At 43.1% G+C, this 14,087-nt stretch overlaps 1 protein-coding gene across 22 annotated transcripts in view; it reads left to right on the top strand.

Annotated features, from left to right (window-relative positions):
* Nucleotides 1-14,087, top strand: part of NEIL3 (nei like DNA glycosylase 3) — an 84,489-nt gene that overhangs the window by 41,089 nt on the left and 29,313 nt on the right. For 19 of the 22 annotated variants that reach the window (XR_005371673.1, XR_005371672.1, XR_005371671.1 and 16 more), the window contains 3 exons: nucleotides 3,825-3,952; nucleotides 12,778-12,912; nucleotides 13,322-13,535. Coding sequence is in view for 19 of the 22 variants with exons in the window: in XM_038560487.1 (XP_038416415.1) it covers nucleotides 3,825-3,952; nucleotides 12,778-12,912; nucleotides 13,322-13,535 (477 nt within the window). In the remaining 3 variants the exon portion in view is untranslated. Of the gene's footprint in view, nucleotides 1-3,080; nucleotides 3,227-3,824; nucleotides 3,953-12,777; nucleotides 12,913-13,321; nucleotides 13,536-14,087 lie in introns of all 22 variants that reach the window. The other 3 variants (XM_038560478.1, XM_038560480.1, XM_038560479.1) reach the window with 1 other exon arrangement.

The following is a 14,087-nucleotide window of genomic DNA, read 5'->3' as shown; positions in this document are numbered from 1 at the left end:
GGCCCCAGGATCACACCCTGGGCTGAAGGCAGATGCTCAACCGCTGAGCCACCCAAGTGTCCCAGGCAGGAGGTTTTTAGTTATTTTTAGTTGTTAATTTTTTGTTCTCACTGACACATCCCCGGCATTAGAACAAGGCCTGACCCACAGGGGAAAGTGAGTAAACTTTTTTCAAAATGAACCAATCCGAAAAAAAAAAAAAAAAAAAAGAACCAATCCAGTGAATAGTCACAAATGGTGCACTTTGAATGGTGACGGACGGCTTCACAGGTGTCCCTGCCCACGTTTGTCATCAGAGGGTGTCGGGCCACAGACGCAGCCGGGCGAGTGCCTGAACCGTGGGGGCCGCTGGCTGGGACTGTCGCCCCAAGTCCTGTAAGTTCTTGCCAAAGCTGCCAGTTTTGCAGCGTGAGCCGACTCCCCGTGAGGCAGCTGGGGCGTGTTTACTGCTTAGCGGGTGTTGTGCCAACCTGTCTGCTTCAGGGACGCCTGGTCTGCCTCTGCCAGGGGCCGTGATGACACACGGGGAGGTGCGACTTACAGGGGTCAGGAGGCCTGCGTGGGGAGCAGCCCCATGGGGCGCGGGAAGGGAGAGGCGAGGTCCCTGGCCCTGGCCAGCCGGGGGTCACCGGCCCCGGGGGTCAGGCCGCGGACGGCCAGCCTCCCAGGAGTGTGGCCGGGTCTGAGGCCGCTGAGGGCCACCGGGAGAAACTGGAGCCTGGTTCCAGGCTGCGGACAAAGGGCAACGTACCCAGCAGGTGGACCCAGCAGTGGGCCCTGCACTCAGGCCCGGGCCTCCGGGGGCCTCCCTCTCCCTTCCACGTCCCAGCCTCTCGTGTGCCAAGGTGGAGGGACATGCCCCCCCGCCCCGGGGTGACACCTGAGCACCACTGGCCCCCTGGGGGTGTACAGGGAGCTATGGGAAGCCTGGCGGGGAGTGATCGCCCACCCAGGCCATGGGCTGTAACGGCTTTATCTCCAGACAGCAGGTGTTCGGGCCCAAGGGCCCCCCCGGGACGGCCACGAGGTGGAGGTGGGCGCGAGTGTGCGTGTGCCTTCCCAACGGGCAGGACAGAGGTCGAGCTCTAGTTATTTGTTTATTTTTTAATATTTGATTTACTCATCATGAGAGACCCAGAGAGAGAGGCGGGCCCGGCCGAAGCCGCCTGCCAGGAGGCCATGTGGGGAGAGGCCAGGAGGCTGCTGAGCTGGGGGCGCTGGAGAAGACCCTGCACTCAGGAAGGGGGGTCTTTGAAATGTCACTGGGACCTTCAGTCCAAAATCCCAGAGTCTGTGAACCGCCCCCCGCGTGAGGTGGAGGCTGCGCCCAGCGCATCTCCGGAGGCCAGCTGCTGTCTCAGAACACTTCAGCTACTAATTGGTTGTCCTGGAAACCTGCCGTGTAGTCTACACTGGGCTCCGGGTGGATTTACGTGGCAAGTGTGCCTCTGCGTCCCTGGGCCCTCGGGCCTGCCGGGGCCGCACCTGAAGGTGGCTGAGGGGCCCCGGGTTCAACCCACACGGAGGTGGGATCCGGGCCCACCCTTCTGGGCACATGGTGACACGTGTGTGCATTGTGCCTTCTGCTGGGACCTGTCACGGGCTCTTTTGGTGGCATGGGCACACCTGCAAGGCCGCGGGGCCCCAGGCGGCCCTGTTGGAGAAGCTGTGCCTTGGGCTCAGGTCACCATCTCAGGGTGGGGGGCTCCCTTGCTTGCGCGCGCTCTCTCTCTCTCTCCCTCCCTCTCTCTCTCTTACCCCTCTCTCTCAAGTAAATAAATGAAATCTTTCAAAAAAATAAAAAGAACTGGAAGGCAGCCTCTTGTAAGTCCTCCCGTGCCTTGGTTCGTTGGTCACCCTAAGCTCACGACTGACTCCCACTTCCCATTATGGGAGGAAGGGTTGAGAGCCGGTTCCCCTGAACTTCGAGCAGTTGGCAGATTGTCGCAGATTGTCGCAGCGGCTGTGGTCGTGAGGACCATCCGTGGACTTGGGGGAAGAAGGGTCGGCTGGGGCTGCGGTGACAAACGCCGCGGCCCGGAGCATACAGAGATGTCTTTCCCCAGGGTTCTGGAGGCCAGAAGCCCAAGCTCAAGGTCGAGGCCCCTGTGGCTTCCTGGCTTGCAGACCCCACTCCCTGGCCGAGTGAGGCCTGCCCAGAGCTCGCAGGCCGCAGGGCGAGCTCTCCACGGGGTCTGCTCCTGCGGGATCAGGGCCCCTCCCAGGACCTCATTAAGCCTCCTTACCTCATAAAGGCCCTGTTTTCAGACACAGTCGCCTTGGAGGTCAGAGCTTCAACGTATGAATGTTGGAGGTGCAAAATCCAGTCCCTCGCGTTTTCAATCTTTGTTTTTTTTTTTGTTTTGTTTTTGTTTTTTTTTTAGATCTCTTATTTCCCTCTGTTCCTTTGAACTAAATACTATAACATGTCTTTTTAATCAAGGGCCAATTTAGGAAACGGGAGAATAGAGTGGACATATCACCTTGCATATTTAGAATGACAGGTGTCTGTAAACCAGAAGTTTTGAGCATCCCTAGCAATGTCATTCCACCCTAAGTGTGTGTGGGGGGTTGGGATGTGCTCCCAGACTCTGTCGGAAGCTGTCTTATAATTATCTCCTTGTGACCCCCATCATCACTACCTCACCCCCCTCTGCAGGCGAGATTTTATCCTGGATCTTCTGAGAATGCTTAGCTTGAGTCCAGAATAAGAAAAGAAAGGTTAGAAGTAGGTGAGGATATTAGACTAAGAGTTAATGTGTAAATGTAATTATAGATGCCTATCGTATCTTAGAGACCAGCTAGGCATTAATGGTGGTATTGTGTTGTTTGTTTTTTTTTTTTACTATATTTTGATTGCAAATTTAATAATGTTTGGAAACATTTCTCAAGAATGAAAAATGATGTTACAAAGGTCACTGGTTCACCTGCTGTCCGTGGAGCAAAGGAGCCTTAGCAGGATCTAAACCCACTCTCATTCCTTTCCCCGGCCCACAGAAGGGCCCATCAAGGTCCTTGATCTTTACAGTGCTCAGTGCACATATTGTGATCCTCACAGTGTATTGTTTGGTTTTGCACAGTGAGGGGAGGAAGAAGTCGTGGGTTTCTTCTTCCTTTATTCCTGACATCATGGCTGATGAGGGAGAGAAGAGCAGGTCTTGCATTAGACGCCGGAACGCCGGGGAGCCTGGTCTTCACCACTGATGCCCTTACACCCCCCAAGACCGTGAGCACTGACACTCTTCTTTCCTTTCTGACATAAGCCTGCTTCAGAGACCTGCTTATCTTTGGGGTGCTCTCCCCCGTTTACCTGGATTTCCACCTCGTAGTGTTCCTTCCTGGCTTTTGAGTTCTTCGTTACAGTTATAAACACTTTGTTTTCATGTTCTATCCACTTTTTTTTTTTTTTTTTTTTTTTTTTTTTTAGCTGTTTCGGTCTGAATGCTCTTTCAGGGACCTTGGCTGTGCTTCTGGAAACAGAAGACCATGCTACTTTTTTTTTAATTTTAAAAGCTCCACATCATTTTTCTCTGCTTTCTTTTCATATGTGCACAGCTATATGGTCCTGGAAGAAACTCATTTTGATTGTGAGCCAATTACTTCCTTTTCCACTTAATTTTTTTGGCCTCTCTCTTGAAATGACTACACAGTAATTTGACAAAATGTATGTAAACAGCTGATTACATTACTTGACTTGCTGGGGAGTATTCTTCTCACTGGGATGCACCTGGGCACGAAGAAATAGAAATACATTTAAGAATGAAATTATAATTTTGTTTAGAGTTTGCGTGTTTACGTGTGTATGTGTGTGTGTTTTCTCCTAGGCTGCTGCACTGAATGATAATAAAGATTCCAGCCAGAATTTCTCGAGACTGTTGAATGGCTGCGTTTACTGCGGTGTACAGACTTTGGGGAAGGAGCTCCTTATGTACTTTGGGCCAAAAGCTTTACGGTAAGATAAACCTGCACAATGCGGCTTATCTCTCTGTGTAAAGATGCGGAGAAGGCTTTTCTTGGGGTTCACTGGGTGTCACATTTAATCATGTAGAAAGTACTCCGTTTTTAAGAGAGCTCTAATACAAGAGGTTGAGATTCTATCGTGGAAAGCAATAAGCAGAAGATGATTGAGTTGTGATGTCATCGTTACTTGGAGGACTAGTCAATTTATTTCTTTTAAGAAAAACCCACTGGCAAGACGGGCTTCCAGGAGATGTTAGAGCAGCACAGCTCAGCTTGGCTCTTCCCCACTTGGCTCTTCCCTTGCGTCTTCCCCCGAGTGTTGACTGTATTCGCGACATTAGTTTCTTTATAACTGCTCCTAGTTTGGTTTCAACGTAGCTCTAGATTTTTGTACTTTTGGGTCTTCCTTCTTTTCCTGAAGCCTTGTACAGGATTGGAAACTTACAGGATTCCAGGACTCTTTACCAGAGGCCCCAATTCTTCATTCTTCCACAGAGCTTATGGAAAGTCATCGCTAATGTGTTGGTGATGAAGGCCAACCAATCTCCTACGTTGGCTGACTTAATGATAAGAGTGTTGAGGTGTGGGTCCTTGCCAGAGCATGGTCACCTATTCGATTTTTTGCAGCAAAATGAATAAATTTTGAAAAAATTAATATGTCTACCAAACCTCTGTCTTCCCTGACTTTAGCCTAAGGTACGGCAAACCGTGGAGCATGGCAGTGCTGCCTTGAATCTCTCCTAATGTTTCTTGAAAGTATTGAACAATTTCACCTTAAAAGAAAAGCCCTGTTAGTGGGCCCTGTGCTTCTCACCGAAGGTGACTAATGGTCACAGAGATAATAGGACTGCTTGATGGTGACTTGCTGCCCCTCATCTACCGCACGTTTAGAGAGCTTCAGAGTTTATTATCATTGCTTTTCCTTTGACATGATCTCTCTTTGTTGTCAGCAGCTGCTGTCTTTGGCCAACAGTGTCACTTGGTGGGTTTTTTTTTGTTTTGTTTTGTTTTGTTTTCTCAGTCAGGAGACGATAACGTCACACACGCTTCCTGGTTCGGGCAGGAATGATCTACTTACTGCAGGTTGCACTGCTGTGGTGGGAGATGGATGTGATTGAGAACTCTCCCCTCTGAACTGAGTCAGACACAACAGGATCCACGTGAAGGGAGTTGAAAACACTGATATGTTATTGATTTTCTGGAGTTGCAGATTTATTCCTGAAGGATGAGAGGGAGGTTTTTATCAAGCGTTCTCCACCAGACGGATAAAGGGGGTGTCATTTCTCAGTGCAGTTCTCGGAGCTGTCAGGAAGTGTTTCCTGAAGTTCTAAACGAGGCCAATCACTTCTTTAAACTAACTAAACTAGTGCCATCCCCGGGGAGTACACCTCTGTGTATGGATGGGGAAAAGTGCGGTGGCTTGCTTCCTTTCTATTTCCTACGGCCTGAACGACTATTTGATATAATAATTCAAGGTCGGCAGCAGATGAGCTGTTTGAATACAAACTGAGCAACCTAAAATCAACTGCATCCCCTTACACAATTTAATAGAAGTTAAAAATATATATATATATATATATATATATATTTATTTATTTATATTCCCAACCTACGATTCTTAAGAGAATGGATGACTCTGTCAAAGAAATGTGATCATTGTGTGAGGTTGCAAGTGTGTGAGCAGGAGATAGAAATGTTGTCTTCATTCCTGACCTCTTTTTGCTACCCACCAGGCTGCTCTGCATTTTAGAGAGCACGTACATAGCAGGAACCACACTTAATGCTCGCTTATATCTATCCCTTAATGCCCAGCTTTTTATAGGTAAAATTGCCCTGGATCGTAATGCATCTTACAGGGCAAGCCATGAATCTTCCTGGGATTCATTTGTAATGGAAATAATACAGACCTAACCCTCTGCAAGAGAATCTGCCATGCAAAAACCCACACTTCAGAGAGGTACAGATTAGAGTAACTATTTCTGTCACTAAAAGATTTATCAGAGTGCTCAAGTGCTCCTAACAGTGCCATTGAATACGAAAAATTATTGGATACGCATTTATTTTTGGAGCACAGTTGCGATGTCACGTGTGATTAATACCTGTACTCCTTCTAAACGCTTTAGAAGAAGCTCGTCATCTGTAATAAAATGGAAATCATCTTTAATTTTTTGGTGGTGTATGGAACAAATACTCATTAGAGACAACTGAGACATAAGGAACAAGCAACAATAAATCTGTCCATTCACAATCTCACTCCCAAACATAACCTCTGTTAACCGCGGAGGTATATATGCCAGGGCTGTGCGGGCACGTGTCTACAAGTCTGTTCACCCAGACACACCCACCCGGTAAGTGGCTGGTTTTCCATCAAAATGAAGCCAGCCGTTATGTCTTGGACTAACATTTAAAAGATATATTTTTTTTAATGAATCTCCCTTTCCAAGACACTTTGCTATGTCCAGTTTGTGATTTATATGACTCCGATGGTTTGCAATGATCCTATTCCGAAAGTGTATCTGCAATATTTTAGAGAAGCTTTAGACGTTAACAATTTTGTAATTTATTGACGTTCAAGGGATGTGATCCTCTAAACAGATATGCATGAGACACTGTGATGGTTCTTTGTAGTTTGCTAAACAGTCTGTAAGGAATCTCTCCTCGGCTCCTCAAAAGATGGTTTTACAGCTTAGACGTAGTTTTTCTGATCTGTCACATTAATGTGTTAGAAAAACTGAAGTGTGATAAAGGTTCTATATGAAATCATATACTGTAAGAGTGGCCAGTCCTGCCATCTGTCCGCCCAATGTGATCACTTGTCTTTTAGGGACAGCGTTCCTTCTGGAAGCTGACCATCTGGCCACAATGACCACAGACGTCAAGTTGACTCTAGCACAATCTTGCTGAACCTTGTCTCTCATACGGAGTCGATTGGGTCAGTGTGGATATTTCCATGAGACTGTCTCATCTGGAGCAGAAGAGGGTCAGGCTCTGTCACATAGAGAAGCTAGGGAGTAAGGCCTTCACACTTGTAGGTGGCCGCGTCACTCAGCTTGGAAGGTGGTGGAAGATAAAACCAGCTGCACAAAGCAGAGACTCCAAAAGGCCTTTTAGCGCTTCCTTCTGTCCTTTCCTGAGATCCAGCTCTCTCCTACCTGTCCTGCAGCTTGATTCTTCAACCTTCCTTCAGATTCTGTGAGCTCCTAGGTATTCCTTAGAGCCTAAACCTTTTTGGGTTGGGTTTTTATCACCTGCAGTTGAAGAAAACTGACCATTATCAAAAGGCACACACTTCCAGTTAGGAAATAAATGAGTCCTGTGGATGTAACGTATAGCACGGGGACCACGGTCTTTCACAGTGCTCTACCGCAGGGTTGCCAGTTGCAAAGAGAGTAGGTCTTAAAAGTTCTCACCACAAGAAAAAAACTAAAAAACAAAAAACAACAACAAAAAAAACTTAAAAAAAAAAACCTAAAAATAATAAAAAAAAGAAAAACAAGAAAAAAATTTTGGTAAGTATATTTGGTGACACATGTAAACTAGAGTTACTGTGGTGATCATTTCTCAATATATACAAATATTGAATCGTTATGTTGTACAGGTGACACTGATTTAATGTTATGTGTCAATGATACCTCGATTTGAGTGAAAGAAGGAAAGAAGGAAGGAGGAGAGAAAGAGAAAAGACTAACAACTAAAATAATCTATGGGCAGAAAAGTAAACATGTTTCGTTTTTGAAATGGTAGAGTTTGAAATTTTTATTTTCCATTTCAGTAACCATGATGCTTTCACATGTAACTGGATAAATTTGGGAAATCTTTATGTCTTGCATTGGCTTTCCCTTCTGCACCTGAGGGCTTACATGATTTGGTTTGGTTTTATAGTTTGGTTTTCCTTTTCTTCTTTTATTTAATAATACACATCATTTAGTTGCAATTTTTTCCTTATTTTATTTTTTAAAGATTTTATTTATTTATTCATGAGAGACAGAGAGAGAGAGAGAGAGGCAGAGGGAGAATCAGGCTCCTTGTGGGGAGCCTTGCGGGACTCGATCCCGAGGCCCAGTATCACGCCCTGAGCTGAAGGCAGGTGCTCGACCGCTGAGCTACCTGACATCCCTTTTTCCCTTGTTTTAAAAGTAAAATATAATTCAACTATAAAACATTAAGATAGTTCCAAAAAGTCTAATGGCAAAAGTAAATACCACTTATAGTTACTACCACCAGAAGAAGGCACACTTAACAGTTTTTATAAATATCATAGATGGAAAAAAAAAAAAAAATATCATAGATGGAAAATATCAATTGGGTATATAACATATATTCATACACAATTTATATTGTATATGCATGAATCATAAACTGACATTGTATATTATAATTTTTATATAAATGGGAATTTTAATTATGTTAGACTTTTTTTACATAGTATGCATATTGTATCGGTCAGTGTCAAAACATGTACATTATTATTTTGAATAGTATTCCACTATATCCTCATTTTTTAATCAATACTGTTTAGTATTTTCTGCCACTTTTCGCTCTAAAAAATAACTCTGAAGTTAAACATTCTTGAGCATGTATCCTTTACCATTTCTATATTTTCTTAGGATAAATTCCTAGATGTGTATTTGCCGGATCTTAGTTGGTGCTTTTTTATATCCTTTTTGAAGGTGTATAGAAATCGATCATGAGTGGAAAGCCCAGGAGTCTGCACCTGGTCGCCTAGTAGAGCGTGGTCTGTGCGTGGCCTGCCTTGGCTCCGATTGTGTGGCATTTATCCACACCTCTGAGCAAGGTTATAAAAGCCTGGAAACATGTTAGCATAAAATCCATGTGCAGCACTATTGTAGTTGTGGAAGGTTAGAGACCTTATCATAGCACATTGACCTGGTGTGGTGTTCTCAGCTGATAACTGTGATTTTAATTGTTAAATTGATTTTAAATTATCTTCCTCATAGTTCCAACATCCGGCACATCTCTGGGCCTGGCTCTGTTGTCTGCTTTATCTCTTGAGTCCCTTTGTTGTTGTTGTTTTTAATTTTATTATTTTTTTATGTGTCATAATTTTTTGAACCCCAGATAGTCATGTTTAAAGGAACAGTAGAGGCTGAATTAAATAGTGTTTAACCTCAAAAACAGTAATGCCTCTATCAGGTCATTAGTGGGGGGATTTAGTGGTCGAGCTTGGTTCGGATTTTGTTTTGCTGTAGTTGACTTCAGGGCACCCGTGACATCAAAAACTTCAGCCGGTCCTCCTGCCTTATGCCTCAGGTGTGGCCTGGTGTGGCTGGGCTGGTCGTCTCAGCTGTTATTCAGGGAGCAGGTTGACAATGGGGAAATGGTTCTTCTAGGCCAGCCTTCCTCTTAGGCCCTGTGCACATGGGCCTGAGGGCTGCGCTTTTCTCAGAGCTACTGACCCTCTCTTTCTCAAGACAGTCAAACTTCCTTCCATGGTTGGGTGGTCTCCCCTTTTTAGGGGGAGCATTCCCTTCCCCTTCCTCAGGGGGACAGCTGTCTCCACGTGTCACTGCACGATTCTGTGACAAAGCTGATTCGCTGCTTCCCCGCTAACTACAGATGGACCTTGCTCTGCTCAACCTCAGCAGCAGCGCATCTGGCCTGAGCCAGGGGCAAAGACTTCCTGCCCTCCCCGGTGGCAGCCTGTGCCTGTCGCTGCACGGTGCAAGACTTCCTGTGTGTGCAGGAGGTTTCCTCTTATTCCTTCGGGCACAGAGGGCTTTTTGTTTGTACCTCTCCCTCGGCTACAGACAGGTGCCATGCCACCAAGGGTGGCTCTTTCGGTCCCCTACCAGGACGCAGCTGATGTACACTCGTGGAAAAGAGCTTTTACCCGTGGGCCCATGCTCTACTCGAGTCTGGGACTCCGGGAAGTGTAGACCATTACACCAACCACGCTTGGTATTTAGAAGTTTGTGGAAAATTGTAGCTGCTTCCTTCCTACCTGTTTCCCTGGTAGCCATCTCTTCTGCCTTTATTGTGCCACAGGCCAAATAATTTGTGTGTCTGTCTGTCTGTCCACACGGAGGGGCTGGTTACTCTTTGGAATTTAGCTCACCCGGCTTCCTGCAACCTCAGGTCTCTCATGGGCTCGAGAGAATTTATGATTTTTGTAAATAATAAGACTTTTCTCTCCATGTTAGGACAGGAGCTCTAGCTTTTGCTTTTAGCTTTTGTACCCTAAGTAGATGCAGAACTCACTGTTTCTTTTTTAACATGATTAAGTCCGTATTGTTTTATAACTTTTTTCTTTGAATTCCTAGTATAAGCTTTACAATAATTCCTTCCATTCAGCTATTTTACACTCATTATTAACCTTAGGTCACTTTGGTCCACTTGATAATTCTCATAAGCAATTGCCTTGTTAGCAGTGTATAGGTAGTTGTCACTAAGTTGAACCTGTGACCACACCGTGGTTTTATGCCATTGATGTTTGCTTACGACGTTCCAATCATTGTGATAGTGATGACCCGGAAGCATGTGGCTGATGTTTAGTATCAGGTCTTATTTATTGTTTGTTTTAGGAAGTTCTTTCTAACTAGGGGAATTTTCTTAATATCACTTCAATTGTTAGTTTGAACATCATTTTTATATTAGAATTTTGGTTGCAAGTGACAGAAGCCCAACTCAAGTGAGATCGAGTAATTATTTCTTAGAAAAATATGAGTATCTTACCTGAAGATAATGTAGCTGGTGTCCAGCAGAATTGGAAGCAAAGACTAAATGCTTTGAGGACTCTGCATTCTTTCTCTCCCTGAAATCCGCTGCACTCTTCCCTTCTGCAGACAGGCCTCCCTTGGCTTCTCTGCTGCCCATGCTGGCTGACATTCCATTGGACAGTTCCCATGTTAGATCTCCTAGTACCATTGGGAAAGTGATTTCTCTGCATCCCAGATCCATAAACTCATCAGGAGAATGCTGATGAATCCAGGTACTGGATACTGATGGATCTGGCTTGACTCAGGTGTCCATTTCTGACTCAACCATGTCAAGGCATGGCCTAAGGCCCTCTGTTGGCAGGCTGTCATGGTCTACAGAGTAAATGATCTTAGGTAACCAGTTGGGTTGGGGGCTGAAGGGGCCTGTGAGGGTCAAGAGTTAGAAATAAGGATCTAATAAAATTTTCTTAAACTAGGTTGATTATAATGAGGACTCTTGGAAAGTAAATCTAACTCTAGAATGTAAATGTGGTATGAGCCTGTGTCCTGAGCTGTAAAGATCCGTATGGCAGTTGTTATAACGGTACAGTTGTTATGGTGCCTAAAAGTGTTCATGACACTGGTGGGCACTTAATATTTTCTTAGCTTAATATAAAGGGTACTTAACAATAAACACAACATTTCTTGGGGCTCAGTGATCACCACATTTTGCTACTTAATAAAAATAAATAAGAATAAACTAAAAATGGTTATTTTTATGCATATTGTTTTCTAAATTGAATAGATTTAATAAGACCCCCCCCCAAAAGCATACTTAATTTGATTCAGGGTTCTCATTGGGGCTACTCCTGCATTTCGTTTGGGTCTTAACCTTTGAGATTTTTTATGTGGTTGCAGTTTCATTATAGAAAGTGATTTAGAATCCACTTTATGAGCCATGCAGCTGAAAAGATTTTAGATATGATGGCTTCTGGGCATGACAGTTGTACACCTTTCACTGGGGTTGAACCTCCCTAAGCTAAATTATGGAGTACTTACAGGCACACATTTTTCCTGTCAAGAACTATGGGGCATGGAAAATGCATTTATGATTGATAGTAGGGCATACAGAGTTTAAAACCCACATTTTTAAAGTTAGACTGGTTAACCTTGTACAATACTATAACATGGTGCTTTGGAATTAGAAGCACAGTGCAGTAACATTTGCTGCCAAAAGAGCCATATTTATTAACTCAACAAAGCTAGAAGGAGATGGATTTGAAAAGCGGAACACAGTATTTCATCTTGAGAATCATTTTTGATCTTCATCATCAGAGGTCTCACAAAATCACTTTCTCTCTCTCTCTTTTTTTTTTTTTTTTGTTTTTACTGGACATGCTAATCAATCCTATAAAAACTGAAAGGTTATAAATTTTTCATCACTGCTTTGTGGCTTTCAAGCTAACCGTAAATATTTATAAATCCCCTCTTCCCAATACATATAAAGGTAAAAAAAAAAAACTAAACTAAAAGAATTGAAAACAATAGCATTTTGACTTTTTCTCTTCTCTTTTGATACATGAGATTTTGAAAAAAAAAATTGTTTCATTGTGTATCGCAGAGCAAAGGGGAAGAAGAGACTGTCTTAAACTGTAGAGATCATTTTGGAGTAGGTAAACACTTCCCATCCATTGTGGCTAGAGATACAGAATTTGAATGTTAGTGGCTTTGTAGAATTTATATATATAAAAAAAGAACAAAAAACAAAACTGTAGGCAATTTAAATTTAGACTCATCCCATCCAAAGCCTTTGAATCTGAGAGAAAGCTGAAACACTAGACTGTTCCATGAATAAAAGTACTTCATCTGACAAGAAAAGAAGAACAGGGTATGTTCTTGAGCTTATTGTCGGGCCCTATTATTTCTCTGGGAATTTATTTTATTTGTGGTTTGAAAAACTTATTGTCACATCTTCTAGTTTTATAAGGATACAAAACCATAACAGAAAAAGATACCATGTTGGCTACATTTTCTGCCCTCTGAAAGTGCCTATCTTGACTAACATTTGCTTGCTTATAATCCAAAAAGTGAAATGAAGGAACGAAAATTAGATGCACGATATACTTTCTGCCACTCAAAACTGGGTTTGATGTTGTTTCAGGATTCATTTTGGGATGAAAGGCTCCATCATGATTAATCCACTTGAATACAAAAATAAAAATGGAGTTTCTCCTGGTTTGGAAATACAGCTCACCAAAGATCTGATTTGTTTCTTTGACTCATCGGTAGAATTCAGGTAAAAAATAAGATATAAGATAAGATAAGATAAGATAAGATAAGATAAGATAAGATAAGATAAGATAAGATAAAATAAAATAAAATAAAATAAAATAAAATAAAATAAAATAAAATAAAATAAAATAAAATAAAATAGTTCTGCAGCTGAAAAGCTATAGAGGTGGATCTGCAGTTTGGTTTGAAATGTGGAGAGAGAGAGAGAGATGTTTTAAAAATGATTTCTAACTGATAAAACCTCATTTGGAGGGAGCCTTCAGATAATCTAGTTTGTTAGGGTCTTCATTGTTAAGCTATATAATTCATACCCTGATTAACAGAAAGTGTTTCTATCAAATCTCATTTTAAATGACACTTTGTGAAATTATAACTAGACTGATGATTAATGTGTTTTATATTCCTTGCTACAGAAACTCAGCAGAAAGCCAACAGAGAGTAAGAATGATGGAAGAATTAGATGTATGTTCACCTAAATTTAGTTTCTCCAGAGCCGAAAGTGAAGTGAAAAAGCAGAAAGGACGGATGTTGTGTGATGTGTTAATGGACCAGAGGGTGTTGCCTGGGGTAGGGAATATCATCAAAAACGAAGCTCTCTTCGACAGTGGTCTCCACCCAGCTGTTAAAGTAGGTTATAAGTGTTTTTTTTTAAATGACCTCTCTATTTTTAGATACCTTTGAGGGACCAATGGGGAAAACTTAGGTCTGTGTTGGAAACATTCTCCCCAAATGGAGATTTCCAGGGTCTTTGTGTTAACTTCTCAATGGGGCCAACACTGACCTCTCCATTTAAAATCTCCTCCTCTCACGTCATGTCCTCCATCTCCCATGACTGGCTTTGCTGTGTATTTTCCCTATACCGAGGATCACCTTCCAATATGACCTAATCTTTACTGGTTATATTCATTATTTAAAATCTATCTCCTCCTGCTCCAATGCAGTCTCTTAGGAGCACGGTGTTTGTTTTGTTCACCGAAGTTTCCAAGCATCCAGAGTGTGGTATCTAACCCATGGAAGGCATAAAAGAAATATTTTTTTTGATGTACAGATGGAAGTAAGCTCAGAAATTGCTTTTTGTACCTGGCATATTAACTTCACACTCAATACACACTCACGTATTCCTATTTATAGCTCCTTGGACAGCAAATGCTGTTTTGGGGGAATAAGCATGGAAGTTGG

Source organism: Canis lupus, chromosome 16 (assembly GCF_011100685.1).
Source record: "Canis lupus familiaris isolate Mischka breed German Shepherd chromosome 16, alternate assembly UU_Cfam_GSD_1.0, whole genome shotgun sequence".
NCBI classification, from domain to species: domain Eukaryota; kingdom Metazoa; phylum Chordata; class Mammalia; order Carnivora; family Canidae; genus Canis; species Canis lupus.
Note: the sequence above shows the minus strand (reverse complement) of the source record. Positions and strands in the feature narration are given on the sequence as shown.